At 42.0% G+C, this 14,204-nt stretch overlaps 2 protein-coding genes across 2 annotated transcripts; one reads left to right on the top strand and one right to left on the bottom strand.

The window, feature by feature from the left end:
• Positions 1 to 672: 672 nt before the first annotated feature.
• LOC123484345 lies at positions 673 to 11,294 on the bottom strand. The gene is made up of 12 exons (XM_045214565.1): positions 10,615 to 11,294; positions 10,360 to 10,499; positions 8,816 to 8,991; positions 8,432 to 8,592; positions 7,998 to 8,138; positions 7,743 to 7,864; positions 6,915 to 7,083; positions 4,023 to 4,168; positions 3,278 to 3,402; positions 2,951 to 3,077; positions 1,993 to 2,126; positions 673 to 898 (listed from the first exon to the last, which is right to left on the bottom strand). The coding sequence occupies exons 1-12, from the start codon at positions 11,097 to 11,099 to the stop codon at positions 773 to 775; spliced, it is 2,052 nt and encodes a 683-aa protein (XP_045070500.1). The 5' UTR covers positions 11,100 to 11,294; the 3' UTR covers positions 673 to 772.
• Positions 11,295 to 11,493: 199 nt separating this feature from the next.
• On the top strand, positions 11,494 to 14,162 carry LOC123484347 (protachykinin-like). Its single transcript, XM_045214571.1, has 5 exons — positions 11,494 to 12,214; positions 12,437 to 12,539; positions 12,646 to 12,669; positions 12,936 to 12,992; positions 13,079 to 14,162. Exons 1-5 carry the CDS (start codon positions 12,071 to 12,073, stop codon positions 13,087 to 13,089), a joined length of 339 nt encoding a protein of 112 aa, XP_045070506.1. The 5' UTR covers positions 11,494 to 12,070; the 3' UTR covers positions 13,090 to 14,162.
• Positions 14,163 to 14,204: the final 42 nt, after the last annotated feature.

Raw genomic sequence — 14,204 nt, forward strand, 5'->3', positions numbered from 1 at the left:
CATTTATTAATGTTCAAGATGGAGTAATAAGGGCAGTGCTAACCTTATTGATTTCTAAAAACACTGTTGAGCAGTAAATAGTAATGTTGCAAACATGGTAGAATGTCTTAACACTAACCTTTATCCGTGATTAACTTTTCTATAAGTAACTCATTTGTATGAAAACTGACTTCTGGATATTAATGTTTATAATACTGCACAATTTCATTAAAGTTAATTAAATGAACAAAGAGAATGTTAATTTGAACATCCAGATATGATATTTTTTAAATATTTTATGAAATATTACACTGTTTAATGCATTCGTGTCTGTGGTAGCAATTGTAACCAACCCCACTCCCCCAACCTTTGCAAGTAAACCGTTCAAAAATACACACTTGAATAATTGAAGAAGCAGAAAGTGGTTGATCTTGCGTCAGGAATAGAGTCTTGTCATCGCCTGAAAGTTTAAGTTTGACACTAAAGCTAAGTTTGTGTAATTACACATAATTGACCAGGTAGCCAAGATAACAAGAGCACCTTCTTCAACTTTTCTGAAGAGCAAAATTAGCTACTCAAGATGAGATTATATCTTCTTTGTATCGAACTTGAGTGAAAACTCGAAAGTGGGAAAATTGTGACACACCCAAACATAGAATAGGCTACAATATTACTGGATAAAAAGAAGTGCGGTCTGATTAGAAAATACATATTTTATCATGATTGGTTTTCATTCGCATCAATCACAGTCATTAGAATTCACATTCAAGACAATCAGGTTGTCAGGGAGACTTTACTTGTAGAACACCAGATAAGAGAACATGACAATGTAGCCAGGGTCGTGAGACGGATTGGGGTCCTGTCCACTGTAAAGGCCAAAGTAGAGCAGGGTATTGGCTTCAATCCCACTCATGTCCAGCTGAGAAGGAAGACAACAAGAAAGAACACTTTAAGGCCTCAGGAGAAACACTATAGTAACCAAACAACCATAAACAATAGCCCCAATACTGTAATATCTATGGATTACAAATGAAGCTTGTGGTAATGAAATGGTCATGAAAATGATGCGTGTGTATCAAATTAATCAAATGTAACTGAAGCTTTGGAAAGAGAGGGTCATGTGTGCCTTCCCAAGGACTCATGGGGGATCAAGTGCTGTACTCATCTAATAGGCTAATTTCATGAAGGGCACTCCACTGCAAACTAATGGACACAAATGCCTACTGTAGCAAACATTTTGAGAAATTGAATGCTTAACCTTTTCGTCAAAAAACCTGCAGTGTGTGTGATAGAAGATGAGCAGAATTGTTGTCTTGAAACTCTTTCAAATGTCAGAAATAACATCTAAAACACCAAAAAAGGCTTTCAAATTTACAAAGACTCTGTTATGGTAGTGTTTACATGGTGAAAGACTGCCTCTTTAGTATGCATTTGAAGGTGGCAACATTGTACTCTGAAATTGGAAAATAGAAATATGTTGCATCATTTCATAGTTCAATATCAATCCAGTATGAGGTGAGGATGAAAGAACCATATAAATAAAATTATTACATTGATAGATCTATGATAGATCTAATGATACATTATATTTCTATGGAAAGGACGTATAGAGCCAATTTTTGTTTACAACTAAACGTCACGTTCGAGCGATGCACACGCATCCCCACACCAAAAAGCTCTGTAGCAGGATAGCCAACGCTAAAGTCAGGACCCTGACAAACTTAACAGTGACTGAGTGATGACCATGGAAACATGCAAGACTGATGGCTATAGCTATGTTCAACAAGTACATTATTATTCTGGCTTTAACTAGCTCTATTTGTGATTTAATCAATCCTCTGATGACATCTGCGACGTTGTAGATGATAACCATCTGATTCTATGTTTGTTAACTTGCGTGAGCTGCATTTGAAGTTGCATGTGATCGTATCTACTACTAGGTAAATAAAGAGTTTTCTGATGACGAATCGCAGGCGCAACTTCTCCTGACGTGGCCTGGCAATGGTTCTATACCTGTGTGGTGATGTCAGTCCTCCAGGGGTTGACCTGTAGCCCATCACACCAGCCTCCACGCCCGTACAGCCAGGTGCCATGCTCGTTGGGCACCGCCCCCTCTCCCACCCGCATGGCACACCCCAGGGCTGAACCTGGAGAATAACACAACACCAGGAAACAGTCAGGACAATGGGATCATTAAAGAACGCTGTATTAAAAGCATGGTAAATGCAGTAAAATACATTGATATGGTAGTATCTACATTCATTTGGAACAGAATGCATGACAATAGACCCACACCTGACTCACTCAAACAATAATAGAATAGGGACACAAGCAGGCAAATGCCCTAGGGACGGGTCAGCAACAGGCAAATGCCCTAGGACGGATCAGCAACAGGCAAATGCCCTAGGGACGGGTCAGCAACAGGCAAATGCCCTAGGACGGGTCAGCAACAGGCAAATGCCCTAGGACGGGTCAGCAACAGGCAAATGCCCTAGGACGGGTCAGCAACAGGCAAATGCCCTAGGGACGGGTCAGCAACAGGCAGCTTGCAGGCCACATTCAGCTGAAAGTGATTTTATTTGGCCCCAAAATACATTTTTACAAATTATCATTTTGTTCTTGGGCAAAAAATACACATTTCCAGGAATTTAGCAAATTTAGGAAATCTGTTCCCAAGTATTACCACAAATACATACAGAGACATATGTGACCGTGTCTCAATGTAATCAAGGTATGAAATGATTATGTTATTGTGAAATACAATATCTATTTGGGCTTACTTGCGGTGTAAAAAATGATAACAATAATGTTCCACCCCCCAGTCCATCCAATTAGAAAAGAATTGGCCCACGGTTAAATCTAATTGCCCTAGGAGGAATACAACCTCATCATGCTAATGTAACTATGGCCCAGACTATGGGAAGATTATATGAATCTGCATGACCATACTCTAACGTTAGTCATTTCTCACCTGCCGAGTCAAAAATACGGGTGTTATTGAACGCTCCGTTGACGAGGAAGTGGTGTGATGTCACGCAGAACTCGCCGAAACCGTTCTCGTCGCTCCCGTGGCCTGTGATCACAGCATACAACTCCACCTAAGACACAATATGCGACATAAAATGACTGATTACAATAATACCTTTATTTGTAAGCAGCTTTCTACACATTATGGCCAAAGCACCAACTAAAACAAAGGCATATTAAAAAATAAAATAACATATGATAACTGGCCTTTATTTCACTTAATGTATTATGAGTAAATATAAACAGAAGTAATATCAATTCTGCATCATACCTTTTTTGTTGAGGCTGGGACAGTGAATTTGATTGGTTGGTATCTCTTGTTGTATTCCTTGTCAAAGGTGCCTCCACTGTACAATGACATCAGCTTAAAGGGGTAAAGCGTGTCTGTGTGATTGGCTGTAACAAGAGCAAAATCTACTTATAACATCTGTTTGAAGAGTTCATTCTGTTACTCATTGCCATATAAGAATACAGTATGATACTGTCTTTAGACGGTATTGCATTGGTGTAGTGAGAAAAAGCTGATACTGGAGTACTTTTTTCCATGACTACTCTGCCGTGACTGAGACTCATAGGGGGGTTGTCCTTTGCCAGGACAACTTTCCAGCAACAATTTGCAGACATCCTGTTATTTTGCATGACACTCCACTTTGCCTAGGATGGAAGTGCTCATCTTTTTCTACACATGATGAACGAGGGATAAAATTGTCTAAATTGCTCAAGACAAGTAATTTCTGTCCATTGCTTTGTCACTAGTAGTAACTATACACAACAGGACGGCATACTCACCTACTGGAAACCTATTTAATGTTTATTTTTTATTTTTGTGAAATAATCTGTCCTATTGCCTAACCCTAACCATATACTGTAAAAAATATACATATTTTAGAGAAGAATTCGGATACACAATGAACAGTAAAATACTAATTAAAAAGTGTAGAGTTTTAATGTCTTATGACAGTGTTATGTAGGCTTTATAACACCTGTGACCGTATTATGTAGGCATTATAACTTACCTGAGTGATTTGTGTGGCTGAATCTCAGACTCAGGGACACCACCCAGGGCATGGCCCAAGGCACAGTCTTCATGGTGAAGGTACATCTCCCATTGTTCAACAGAGGCACCAGGGGAGAAACATCAGTGAGCCAGCGCCCAATACCTCTGGGGGAGGAACATTAACATTGTTTAAAAAAATTGCAGGAGCGTTTTTCTAAGCCAAAGGGGATGGCTTTGAAGTGGTAAAGGCCATGAGCACAGAGGTAAAAGGCCCAGTGCAGGCAAAAATGTGATTTTCCTGTGTTTTATATATACACTGAACAAAAATATAAACGCAACAGTGTTGGTCCCATGTTTCATGAGCTCAAATAAAAGATCCCAGAATTTTTCTATACGCACAATAAGCTTATTTCTCTCAAATTTTGTGCACAACTTTGTTTACATCCCTGTTAGTGAACATTTCTCCTTTGCCAAGATAATCCATCCACCTGACATGTGTGGCATATCAAGAAGCGGATAAAACAGCATTATCATTACACAGGTTCACCTTGTGCTGGGGACAATAAAAGGCCACTCTAAAATGAGCAGTTTTGTCACACACAACACAATGCCACAGATGTCTCAAGTTTTGAGAAAGCTGGCAATTGGCATGCTGACTGCAGGAATGTCCACCAGAGCTGTTGCCAGAGAATTTAAAGTTAATTTCTTTACCATAAGCCGCCTCCAACGTTGTTTTAGAGAATTTGGCAGTACGTCCAACCGGCCTTCCAACCGCAGACCACGTGCAACCACGCCAGCCCAGGACCTCCACATCTGGCTTCTTCACCTGTGGGATCGTCTGAGACCAGCCACCTGGACAGCTGATGAAACTGAGGAGTATTTCTGTCTATAATAAAGCCCTTTTGTGGTGAAAAACAAATTCTGATTGGCTGGGCCTGGCTCCCCAGTGGGTGGGCCTAATGAATTTATTTCAATTGACTGATTTCCTTATATGAACTGTAACTCAGTAAAATCGTTGAAATTGTTGCGTTTATATTTTTGTTCAGTATATATTTCCACACTATGAAGTTGGAATAATACTGTAAAATTGTGAAAATTATGATAATACCCTTTTAGTGTAAGAGCTGTTTGAAAAGACTGGAATTTCTGCTTGTTTTGCACGGGTGGAGTTTTGACCTGCCTGGCAACATCACCATGCGGTATAAGTTAATAGACCAATAACAAAGAGCGTTTCAAACCTCTCTGCCAATTACCGCTAGTTTTCAGGTTACATATCCCTCCCATTAGGCTCCTCCAATTAGGCCCCTCACTGAGACCACTCCCAGAAAGTCCTAGCAAAATTCTTGTTTGAGAAATTGCTCTTTGATAAGAAGCTATTTGGGTTTCTTTTTGACATTTTTAACTGAAAATAATCACAGTAAGGTACTTCATTGCTACCCAGAAATGATTTGATATGGAGATGGTAAGGGTAGGTAACAACACATCTGCCACGCTGATCCTCAACATGGGGGCCCCTCAGGGGTGCGTGCTCAGTCCCCACCTGTACTCCCTGTTCACCCATGACTGCATGGCCAGGCACGACTCCAACACCATCATTAAGTTTGCAGACGACACAACAGTGGTAGGCCTGATCACCAACAATGATGAGACAGCCTATAGGGAGGAGGTCAGAGACCTGGCCATGTGGTGCCAGGATAACAACCTCTCCCTCAACGTGATCAAGACAAAGGAGATGATTGTGGACTACAGGAAAAAAAAGAGGACTGAGCACGCCCCCATTCTCATCGACGGGGCTGTAGTGGAACAGGTTGAGAGCTTCAAGTTCCGTGGTGTCCACATCACCAACAAACTATCATGGTCCAAACACACCAAGACAGTCGTGAAGAGTCCACTGTAGCTCAGTTGGTAGAGCATGGCACTTGCAACGCTAGGGTTGTGGGTTCGTTTCCCATGGGGGGCCAGTATGAAAATGTATGCAATCACTAACTGTAAGTCGCTCTGGATAAGAGCGTCTGCTAAATGACTAAAATGTAAAATGTAAGAGGGCACGACAAAGCCTATTCCCCCTCAGGAGACTGAAAAGATTTGGCATGGGTCCTCAGATCCTCAAAAAGTTATACAGCTGCACCATCAAGAGCATCCTGACTGGTTGCATCACCGCCTGGTATGGCAACTGCTCGGCCTACGACCGCAAGGCACTACAGAGGGTAGTGCGTACGGCCCAGTACATCACTGGGGCCAAACTTCCTGCCATCCAGGACCTCTGAACCAGGCGGTGTCAGAGGAAGGCCCTAAAAATTGTCAAAGACTCCAGCCACCCTAGTCATAGATTGTTCTCTCTGCTACCGCACGGCAAGCGGTACCGGAGCGCCAAGTCTATGTCCAAAAGGCTTCTTAACAGCTTCTACCCCCAAGCCATAAGACTCCTGAACAGCTAAGCTACCCGGACTATTTGCACTGTCTCCCACTCCATCCCCCTCTTTTACGCTGCTGCTACTCTGTTTATTATTTATGCATAGTCACTTTAACTCTACCCACATGTACATTTTACCTTGACTAGCCGGTACCCCCGCACATTGACTCTGTACTGGTACCCCCCTGTATATAGCCTTCCTACAGTTATTTTATTTTACTGCTGCTCTTTAGTTATTTGCTTTTTTTTTTTTTTTTAAACTGCATTGTTGGTTAAGGGCTTGTAAGTAAGCATTTCACTGTAATGTCTACACCTGTTGTATTCGGCGCATGTGGCAAATACAATTTGATTTGATTTGATAAAAAGGCTGCATTGGACCTTTAAGTCAATGGAACAGCTTTGCCCTTCTTGAGTGATCTTAATGAATATCAAAATGCATTTTGGGGACTCATGTCACATGGTATCCATGTCATGTGACAACAAATGCACAGACTATACCTGCGGAAGGCTGTTATCCAGCGCCCCATCTCCATGTTGCAGTGGGGACTGAAATGGTCACAGCACACAAACAGCTGCACAGTGTGGTCCCAGTGGGCGCAGGAGTCATCCCTCTGGCTGGGACAGGACAGAGACGCGTCCAACTCCAGCATGTCAAAATCCAACATGTCTACCGACACAGTGAAATGGCAAAGTCAATATTCCTATCCCTTTGAAATATCTATCAAATTCTAATTATATTCAAAGCTGATGCATTTCTGGTTGACTTAGTGTATGGCACGACCATAAATGCTGAGTGTACAAAACATTAGGGACACCTCAATTCGTCGGGGCATGGACTACACAGTGTCGAAAGCGTTCCACAGGGATGCTGGCCCATGTTGACTCCAATGCCTCCCATAGTTGTGCCAAGTTGGCTGGATGTCCTTTGGGTGGTAGACCATTCTTTGATATACACAGGAAACAATTGAGCGTGAAAAACCCAGCAGCGTTGCAGTTCTTGACACACTCAAACCGTGCTTGGCACCTACTACCATACCCCGTTCAAAGGCACCTAAATCTTTTGTCTTGCACATTCACCCTCTGAATGGCACACACACAATCCATGTCTCAATTGTCTCAAGGCTTAAAATCCTTCTTTAACCCATCTCCTCCCCTTCATCTACACTGATTGAAGTGGATTTAACAAGTGACATAAATAAGGGATCATAGCTTTCACCTGGATTCACCTGGTCAGTCTATGTCATGGAAAGAGCAGGTGTTCCTAATGTTTTGTACACTCAGTGTATATGTAAACTAACTGGTGGAGATACAATGAGGTTTCTTTACCAGAAGGCAGGTTCACAGTGGCTACTGCTCCACTCTGTCCTTGCATCTGGACCATCTCAAACACAGGCACCACCAAGGCTGGGTCACGGAGTCTAGTCTGAAGCCCCTCATAGAAATCAAACCTAGGAGGGAATGGTTAAAGCTACCCAATAGCTGAAAATCTTGCTCTTTCTTCACATACTCCTGACATATGAATTCCTGATGTCTTCAGTATACTGCAATAACTGGGCAATCCATAGTGTGCTTACTGCTTACCACTGGGCCTGCCAGTTGATGAATTTGAAGGAGGGGTAGAGGAACCAGCCCATCTCAGACAGTGCCCCCTGCTGGTCAATGCCAATGAAGAAGTTTGGAGAGGGGGTACTCTGAAAGGACACGTTCACCATGTGCCCATATCTACAAAACATAGAACAGAATATAAACATCCATATATTCCCTTTATTTGGTCCAATATTAATTCATGGTTGAGAATTTGACAATCAATAAGTTTAAAATAACATACACAGTATGTTCTATTGACCATTGCACGCATATCTCATCAGGTCAGGAGTCAATAGATAATATCCATGAGTAATCCATCTAAGACTACTGAGAGAACACTTTATCCTTAGAGGAAGCATGGCTTCTAGTGAGTTAAGTGAAGAAAGCAACTTGACCTAACACTGTACGAGTCAGTCAGTGTTAGTTACCTAAGGGCCTGGGCCACAGAGGGCTCACAATGCACCATGGCAGCAGGTATGCCTAGTGGTGTAGAACATTCATCTCCCACACAGTTCATATCCTGGATCGGGTTTCCAGGAAGTGCATGGACAAGGACACCTGTGGCATTGGACTTGGCCATGTTCTTCACCTGGGGAAGGAAACAAACAATGTCAATGTGTTCCTTCATGTCGAGTTCAAGCACATTGAAAGTCTGTTTGTGAGTCTTTACACAACCTCTCAAACTCTATGGGCAACATTATGGACAAATGTATAACAACTCTTCTGTTAAACCTGGAAAATGACAGTTAAATGTTTCCCCGCATCTCTCCACCTCTCCCTCTCCGTCTGTCGCTGTCCCTCTCATAACTGACCTTGGTGAAAAAGGAGCAGTTGCCCTCGGAAACCCAGGCAACAGCACCTGCAGCGGAGGGGGCGGGCTCACACCCATCGCCTGCATCAATCAACTGGTGTTTCCTCTGGCTCCAGCAACCCATCAGCCAATCGTATCGCGCATCAAGTCTCTTGACAGTCACAGGCATTTTCCACCCTGTATGTAATAAAAATGCAATAAATACCTCACTTCCAGAAGATGGACATAGAAATCAATAAATACATGGCTTATCTGTCATTAAATAACTCTGATGACACCCTGAGAACAATGAACTATAATATGTTCATCCAGGATAGAATAATATTAGTGTCAAAAACAAAAGTTAAATGGACCACAAACAGTAAATGCAAGGGACAATGAAACTTCAATCAATCAATCAATTTTATTTTATATAGCCCTTCTTACATCAGCTAATATCTCGAAGTGCTGTACAGAAACCCAGCCTAAAACCCCAAACAGCTAGTAATGCAGGTGTAGAAGCACGGTGGCTAGGAAAAACTCCCTAGAAAGGCGAAAACCTAGGAAGAAACCTAGAGAGGAACCAGGCTATGAGGGGTGGCCAGTCCTCTTCTGGCTGTGCCGGGTGAAGATTATAACAGAACCATGCCAAGATGTTCAAAATGTTCATAAGTGACAAGCATGGTCAAATAATAATCAGGAATAAATCTCAGTTGGCTTTTCATAGCCGATCATTAAGAGTTGAAAACAGCAGGTCTGGGACAGGTAGGGGTTCCATAACGCAGGCAGAACAGTTGAAACTGGAATAGCAGCAAGGCCAGGCGGACTGGGGACAGCAAGGAGTCACCACGGCCGGTAGTCCCGACGTATGGTCCTAGGTGCTCAGGTCTCTCAGTTGGCTTTTCATAGCCGATCATTAAGAGTTGAAAACAGCAGGTCTGGGACAGGTAGGGGTTTCGTGAACCGCAGGCAGAACAGTTGAAACTGGAATAGCAGCAAGGCCAGGCGGACTGGGGACAGCAAGGTGTCATCATGCCCGGTAGTCCTGACGTATGGTCCTAGGGCTCAGGTTCTCAGAGAGAAAGAGAGAACGAGAGAATTAGAGAGAGCATACTTAAATTCACACAGGACACTGGATAAGACAGGAGAAGTACTCCAGGTATAACCAACTAACCCCAGCCCCCCGACACATAAACTACTGCAGCATAAATACTGGAGGCTGAGACAGGAGCGGTCCGGAGACACTGTGGCCCCATCCGAAGAAACCCCGGACAGGGCCAAACAGGAAGGATATAACCCCACCCACTCTGCCAAAGCACAGCCCCCCGCACCACTAGAGGGGATATCCTCAACCACCAACTTACAATCCTGAGACAAGGCCGAGTATAGCCCACAGAGGTCTCCACCACAGCACAAACCAAGGGGGGGCGCCAACCCAGACAGGAAGATCACGTCAGTAACTCAACCCACTCAAGTGACGCACCCCTCCCAGGGACGGCATGAAAGAGCACCACTGGTGCTTTGATGAGTGCACCAGTCCTGCAGTGCATAGCAAGTATTCCCTACCTGTAGAGGTAAAAACTGCCTGAGAAAGGCCACAGTTGTGTCCCGAACAACCCCAAGAGTACAGCACACTGGGAATCCAGTTCCCCAAGTCAAATACAGGAACAGGGGAGAAGTGCAATCTGGACAAAACCTCTTGCTTTCTGTTGAACAGAAACACAAAGGGAAAGTTGTAATATGTCAGTTCAGTTCAATGACCTGTCTCCTCTATATTAACAAGCAACAGTAAACATTTGTGTTGCTCCTTTGTAATGTTACCTATGCGGTGCTACACGAAGGACTTGATCTCTCATCCATAAGGCATCGTTGACAGAGCTGTCATCCAGAGACACGAAGAGGACTTGGGTGCTCTCGGGTAGGTCCTGGACCAAGTCGGTTAGTGACGACTCGGAGTTCCACAGGCACTCCAAAAAGGCAGACTTGTTGGTAAAAGAATGAATTATCAATGGCCCTTTCAACCCGGCAAGTGGCGGGTAAACGAATTCTCCATCCAGGGTTGGCACTTTGAAAGCTGGAGCGGTGTTACCTGGCTCCAATCCCGTGACTTGTTGAGGAGTTATTTTGGATCTGAAGTTGACGGTGCTGTGCGCAAATGTAGATGGCGAGAATGTACGCTCGTCGTAGTCTAAATTATGAGTTGACTTCATCACTCTCATTTTCGCTGTTGCATCAATTTCATTTACATGTAGGCCTACCGTTACTGTTAAGCAGCACAGCGCCAGAGTTGATGATAACCAAGCCATGTTCCTCTCACAACGGCGGCGGTATGTCGATAATTTTCTAAATCAATATGCGCACAACAGTATCTTGGGTCATTGCTGTGTGAATGCAAAATATGAATTAAAAAATACAAATTTAAACTGACAGCATCGTGCTGGGGGTTGACAGATGGTAAGAACGAATACTTCCTTGTTTATTTCAAGGGATTTATGAAGTGGGCGCGTGCACTTGTACGGTGGCCCATAAATGCTAAAAAGTCTTACACACTCAAGGATTATTACCTTATGTGTGCTTATGCTTGTTTCAAGTATTTCACTGTACACACACACCAACATTCTTTCTTTCTTTCTTTCTTTCTTTCTTTCTTTCTTTCTTTCTTTCTTTCTTTCTTTCTTTCTTTCTCTGTCTCTCTCTCTCGCTGTCACTCACACACACACACACCTGCTTTCTCGCTCACTCTGACACATCACACTCTTTCCTTTTATTGAAACCTACTCCCTACTTAAAATGCGCTATAAATAGGCTGCCATGTATTAAATATGACGTTTTGACTTCACTTGTATATGTTGTACTTCTGGATGGAATTGATTGAGAGCCCAGCACAGTGCCAAAAGTAGGCTAGCCTTGTTCCAGACGTTTAGATTTTAGGCCTCTGTTGAACAGATGCAACAGTGGTTTGCCCCTTCAGAAATAAAAAAACAAAGGCAAACCTACTGACTCATAATATGACCTAATTATGTTACAACGAAACTTCTTGACATTGACATCCACTTCAGCTCTGCCTCTGCATAAAAACGCCGGCGTGCACAGGTATGCCGATTGCAATGTCGCGCCAAGTGGATAGACGCACTTCTCTCTGTGAAAATTTGCTCCATAGGGTATTCCAGCAGGCTGCATCTTTGAACCTCTTGATATTATAGGAATTCAGTATTTATTCAGACCATTATAGTCTGATTTTATCAGTGAAGTTACTCTCATCAAATACAATAAACGCATGAAGAGGAACAACTTTACGCACAGCACATCTGCTACCACAATGAAGATAATTCTACTCGTTATGGTATTTTCCCTCGTTTTGGCAACTGTCCTCTGCCAAAAAATCCATTTTGATGACAGTTGGAGAGAAGACAATGAAACGGTAGGATACTTCTCTCAAAAAAATGTATTTTAAATATTTGACAATGGCCTATAGTGTCATTGTCGATATTAAGATAAATGTTTCAGCACTGTCCTGTACATTTGGAAATGTGGACTATTTAAGAAGATGCCACAAGCAGTGATAGGCTTCATAATAAGCATCTCATGATTAGCCTAGGCTACTATCAAATGAATAAGCTAAATTGTGTATTTTATTATTCAGAGCAAATGGCCACAATCTGAGCCATATAAAGAAATCCTGAAAAGAATGACTCGAAAACCTGAGTCACGCCAATTCTTTGGTCTTATGGGGAAAATAGGTTCTGGTAGGCTAACTACTTTCTAGTAATAATTCAATATTTTAAAGGATATACATTCTATTTCTATAAAAGCTAATCTGTATTTTTGCTTTGTCCCTTCCACTCTTTGCAGCGAAATCCCAGGTAACAAGAAGAAGTAAGTGTTGCATGCATTAGACACTGTTGGCAATGACCGTTTCTATTCCATTTTACTGAGGCTACTAGTATGAAGATATGAATGGGATATAAGGCACAGAGATCCTATTAAATTATGTAATTCTATGATATAAGGTATGAAATCCACTAAGGTGGAACTGTTCTCATGCCATATACAATTCCTACAAGAGACTCTCTGGTGTGTAATCACTGTGGGAGATTCACTTTTTTCAGTCTGAAATAGCCCTACTCTCGCCTCTTTTCCAGGGCAGAAATTTGAGTCTTTTGTTGGACTGATGGGTAAAAGGAGCTCAGAGGAACAAGGTAAACTACCAGCATCTATGACTCATTCTCTGAGTGACAGTGTTTTTTCTCTTAGGACATACAGTTGATAACTGTTATTCCTGCAGGTTCCTTCTAATGGATCTCAAAAGCAGCTACATACAACTTTGCATCAAAAGAACCAAGTGTGTACCAGGATGCACTGAAAGTGTTTGCATGATTGTTTCAGTCAAGTGTGATGTCCAATATTTTGATAACATTTTGCGTCAGCAAATTAACAGTACTTGCAAAAATTGCTTTAGAAAATTGAGGAAAATCCATATTACTGTGGTGTGAAATATGTCAAATCTATTCAGGCATATAACCTGTTAGTCCTCTGAAAACATTCATATTATGCATGCAATGTGGCAGAATACTTACATCAAAAGTAAAACAACTGAGAAATGCAGAAAAAAGGAAACCCATGTTGCCTTCTGGCGGAGATATGTAGACAAAGCAGATTAATACTCAACTACAGAGCAAAATAAGTAACACATTTAAACTGTTAAAATTTCAGTAGGCCTACATAATAGGTATTCTGAATTTAGTAATGCAGTATCAACATGCATCTCTTAGCAGAATTTATTGCATTGCAAGTCTATCATCACATGTTTATTAAGTGACTTTGTACAATACAAATAAAAAATAAAATAAAAAATACAGATGGAGTACATAGCCAAAGCAAACTGTGGTGTTGACTTTCCTTTCCCACTTAATCTGATCACACGTATGTGGAGTTACAGAAATATTCCTTTCATTTTTTTTTTGCTCTTTGCACGACTACTGAATGTATTTTAAACAGTCAATCCTCTTCAGAAACTGGTCAAAGCTTCAGAAGAATTCTCGAACATACAAAAAAGTATTACTTTAGCTGGCTCGGTATATATAAAAATAAACTAACTGAAATATAACATTTATGAAGTTAATTGTGGTCCAAGGAGGCTAGTGAAATTTGCTAAAAACAGAAGAAAGCGTTACATTTTGGAAAAAGCTTTAGCCATAAAAAAGCCCAAGGTGCATTTTAGCCTCTAGATTTCCCATTACTCCTGTTGAGACACTGAGACAGTTGTTTCGTGTTAGGCTACACTGAGACAGTTGTTTCGTGTTAGGCTACACTGAGACAGTTGTTTCGTGTTAGGCTACACTGAGACAGTTGTTTCGTGTTAGGCTACACTGAGACAGTTGTTTCGTGTTAGGCTACACTGAGACAGTTGC

Source organism: Coregonus clupeaformis, unplaced genomic scaffold, assembly GCF_020615455.1.
Source record: "Coregonus clupeaformis isolate EN_2021a unplaced genomic scaffold, ASM2061545v1 scaf0281, whole genome shotgun sequence".
Taxonomy (NCBI): domain Eukaryota; kingdom Metazoa; phylum Chordata; class Actinopteri; order Salmoniformes; family Salmonidae; genus Coregonus; species Coregonus clupeaformis.

What these genes read in the sequence shown, in the direction of transcription:
- LOC123484347 (XM_045214571.1), top strand. Translation starts at nt 12,071, where the DNA reads ATGAAGAGGAACAACTTTACGCACAGCACATCTGCTACCACAATGAAG. An exon ending in GGAGAGAAGACAATGAAACG is followed by an intron (nt 12,215 to 12,436) that starts GTAGGATACTTC and finishes TTTATTATTCAG; the next exon opens with AGCAAATGGCCACAATCTGA. An exon ending in ATCCCAGGTAACAAGAAGAA is followed by an intron (nt 12,670 to 12,935) that starts GTAAGTGTTGCA and finishes CCTCTTTTCCAG; the next exon opens with GGCAGAAATTTGAGTCTTTT.
- LOC123484345 (XM_045214565.1), bottom strand. Translation starts at nt 11,099, where the DNA reads ATGGCTTGGTTATCATCAACTCTGGCGCTGTGCTGCTTAACAGTAACG. An exon ending in CTTCGTGTAGCACCGCATAG is followed by an intron (nt 10,500 to 10,614) that starts GTAACATTACAA and finishes TCTGTTCAACAG; the next exon opens with AAAGCAAGAGGTTTTGTCCA. An exon ending in TCTGTGGCCCAGGCCCTTAG is followed by an intron (nt 8,139 to 8,431) that starts GTAACTAACACT and finishes TATGTTTTGTAG; the next exon opens with ATATGGGCACATGGTGAACG.